The 930-nt window shown below is 51.8% G+C and overlaps 1 protein-coding gene across 1 annotated transcript in view; it reads right to left on the bottom strand.

Moving 5' to 3' along the window:
• LOC108800705 (M-phase inducer phosphatase 1-like) overlaps nucleotides 1-930 on the bottom strand; it is a 28188-nt gene that overhangs the window by 22211 nt on the left and 5047 nt on the right. Inside the window, exon 4 of the mRNA XM_018572693.1 lies at nucleotides 84-135. Within this exon, the coding sequence (XP_018428195.1) occupies nucleotides 84-135 (52 nt within the window). The remainder of the gene's footprint in view (nucleotides 1-83; nucleotides 136-930) is intronic.

The following is a 930-nucleotide window of genomic DNA, read 5'->3' as shown; positions in this document are numbered from 1 at the left end:
CAAAAGCAAATACTTTATCAATCTCATATTAATCCACAAAAGGAGTTACAAATTGTTGAACAGGAAACAGCTGAAGTACTCACGTTTCTTCCAGGTCTCTTAAACTCATTGAAGACGGTGAATCCAGACCCAGACCTGGAAGTACAATTTATAAAGTCATATAAAAATATTCAACTGGCAGAAGAGACTTTAGTGATGGGAGCCCCTCTGCCATCATCCCCGACCTGCCTGTATTTGCAGACAGCATTGCATAGGTAGTCAGCACTCCCTACAATACCAGTGGGGCTCCACCATGCCAGGTAGGTTCCCCAGCTGCTTAAAGGAGAACTATGGGGGTCAGTGTTTTTCCCCATAGTTCTCCTTAGGGTAACGGGAGGAAACAAACTAGCGTCCTCCCGTCACCCTAGGCTCAGTATATAGGGAGCTACAGCTCGCGGTATACTGAGACGCCGCAGCCGATCACGCCTACCTAGAGGCAGAGCCAGCTGTACCCGCCCTTTCCCATTCTGCCAGTTTAATGTCCTCACCTGCCATGCTGGTCCCCCTCGAAACCCACAACTGAGCAACATGGACGTACATAGAAACCATCACAGGCTACTTTAGCACAGTATTACCCAAATCACAGACATACACCACTGGGGTACACAGAAGAGTTCATGGCAGACTGGTCACACGTGTCAGCTACCTGTAATAGGCACTAGAGGGAGCCAGAGAGACTGCAAGTACCCAATTCAGCAGCCACACTACACAAGAGGAGCAATTCCCTAGTGGAAGCAGATCTAGAGACAGCTATGACCGGGCCTGGGTCCAAGGAAGCCCCCCGGGAAGGAGCGGGGCTGGGTCCAAGGAAGCCCCCCGGGAAGGAGCGGGGCTGGGTCCAAGGAAGACCCCCGGGAAGGAGCGGGGCTGGGTCCAAGGAAGACTCGTCCA

Source organism: Nanorana parkeri, unplaced genomic scaffold, assembly GCF_000935625.1.
Source record: "Nanorana parkeri isolate BGI_ZX_2015 unplaced genomic scaffold, ASM93562v1 scaffold2109, whole genome shotgun sequence".
NCBI classification, from domain to species: Eukaryota; Metazoa; Chordata; class Amphibia; order Anura; family Dicroglossidae; genus Nanorana; species Nanorana parkeri.
The sequence above is the reverse complement of the archived record's forward strand: the minus strand, read 5'-3'. Positions and strand labels throughout refer to the sequence as shown.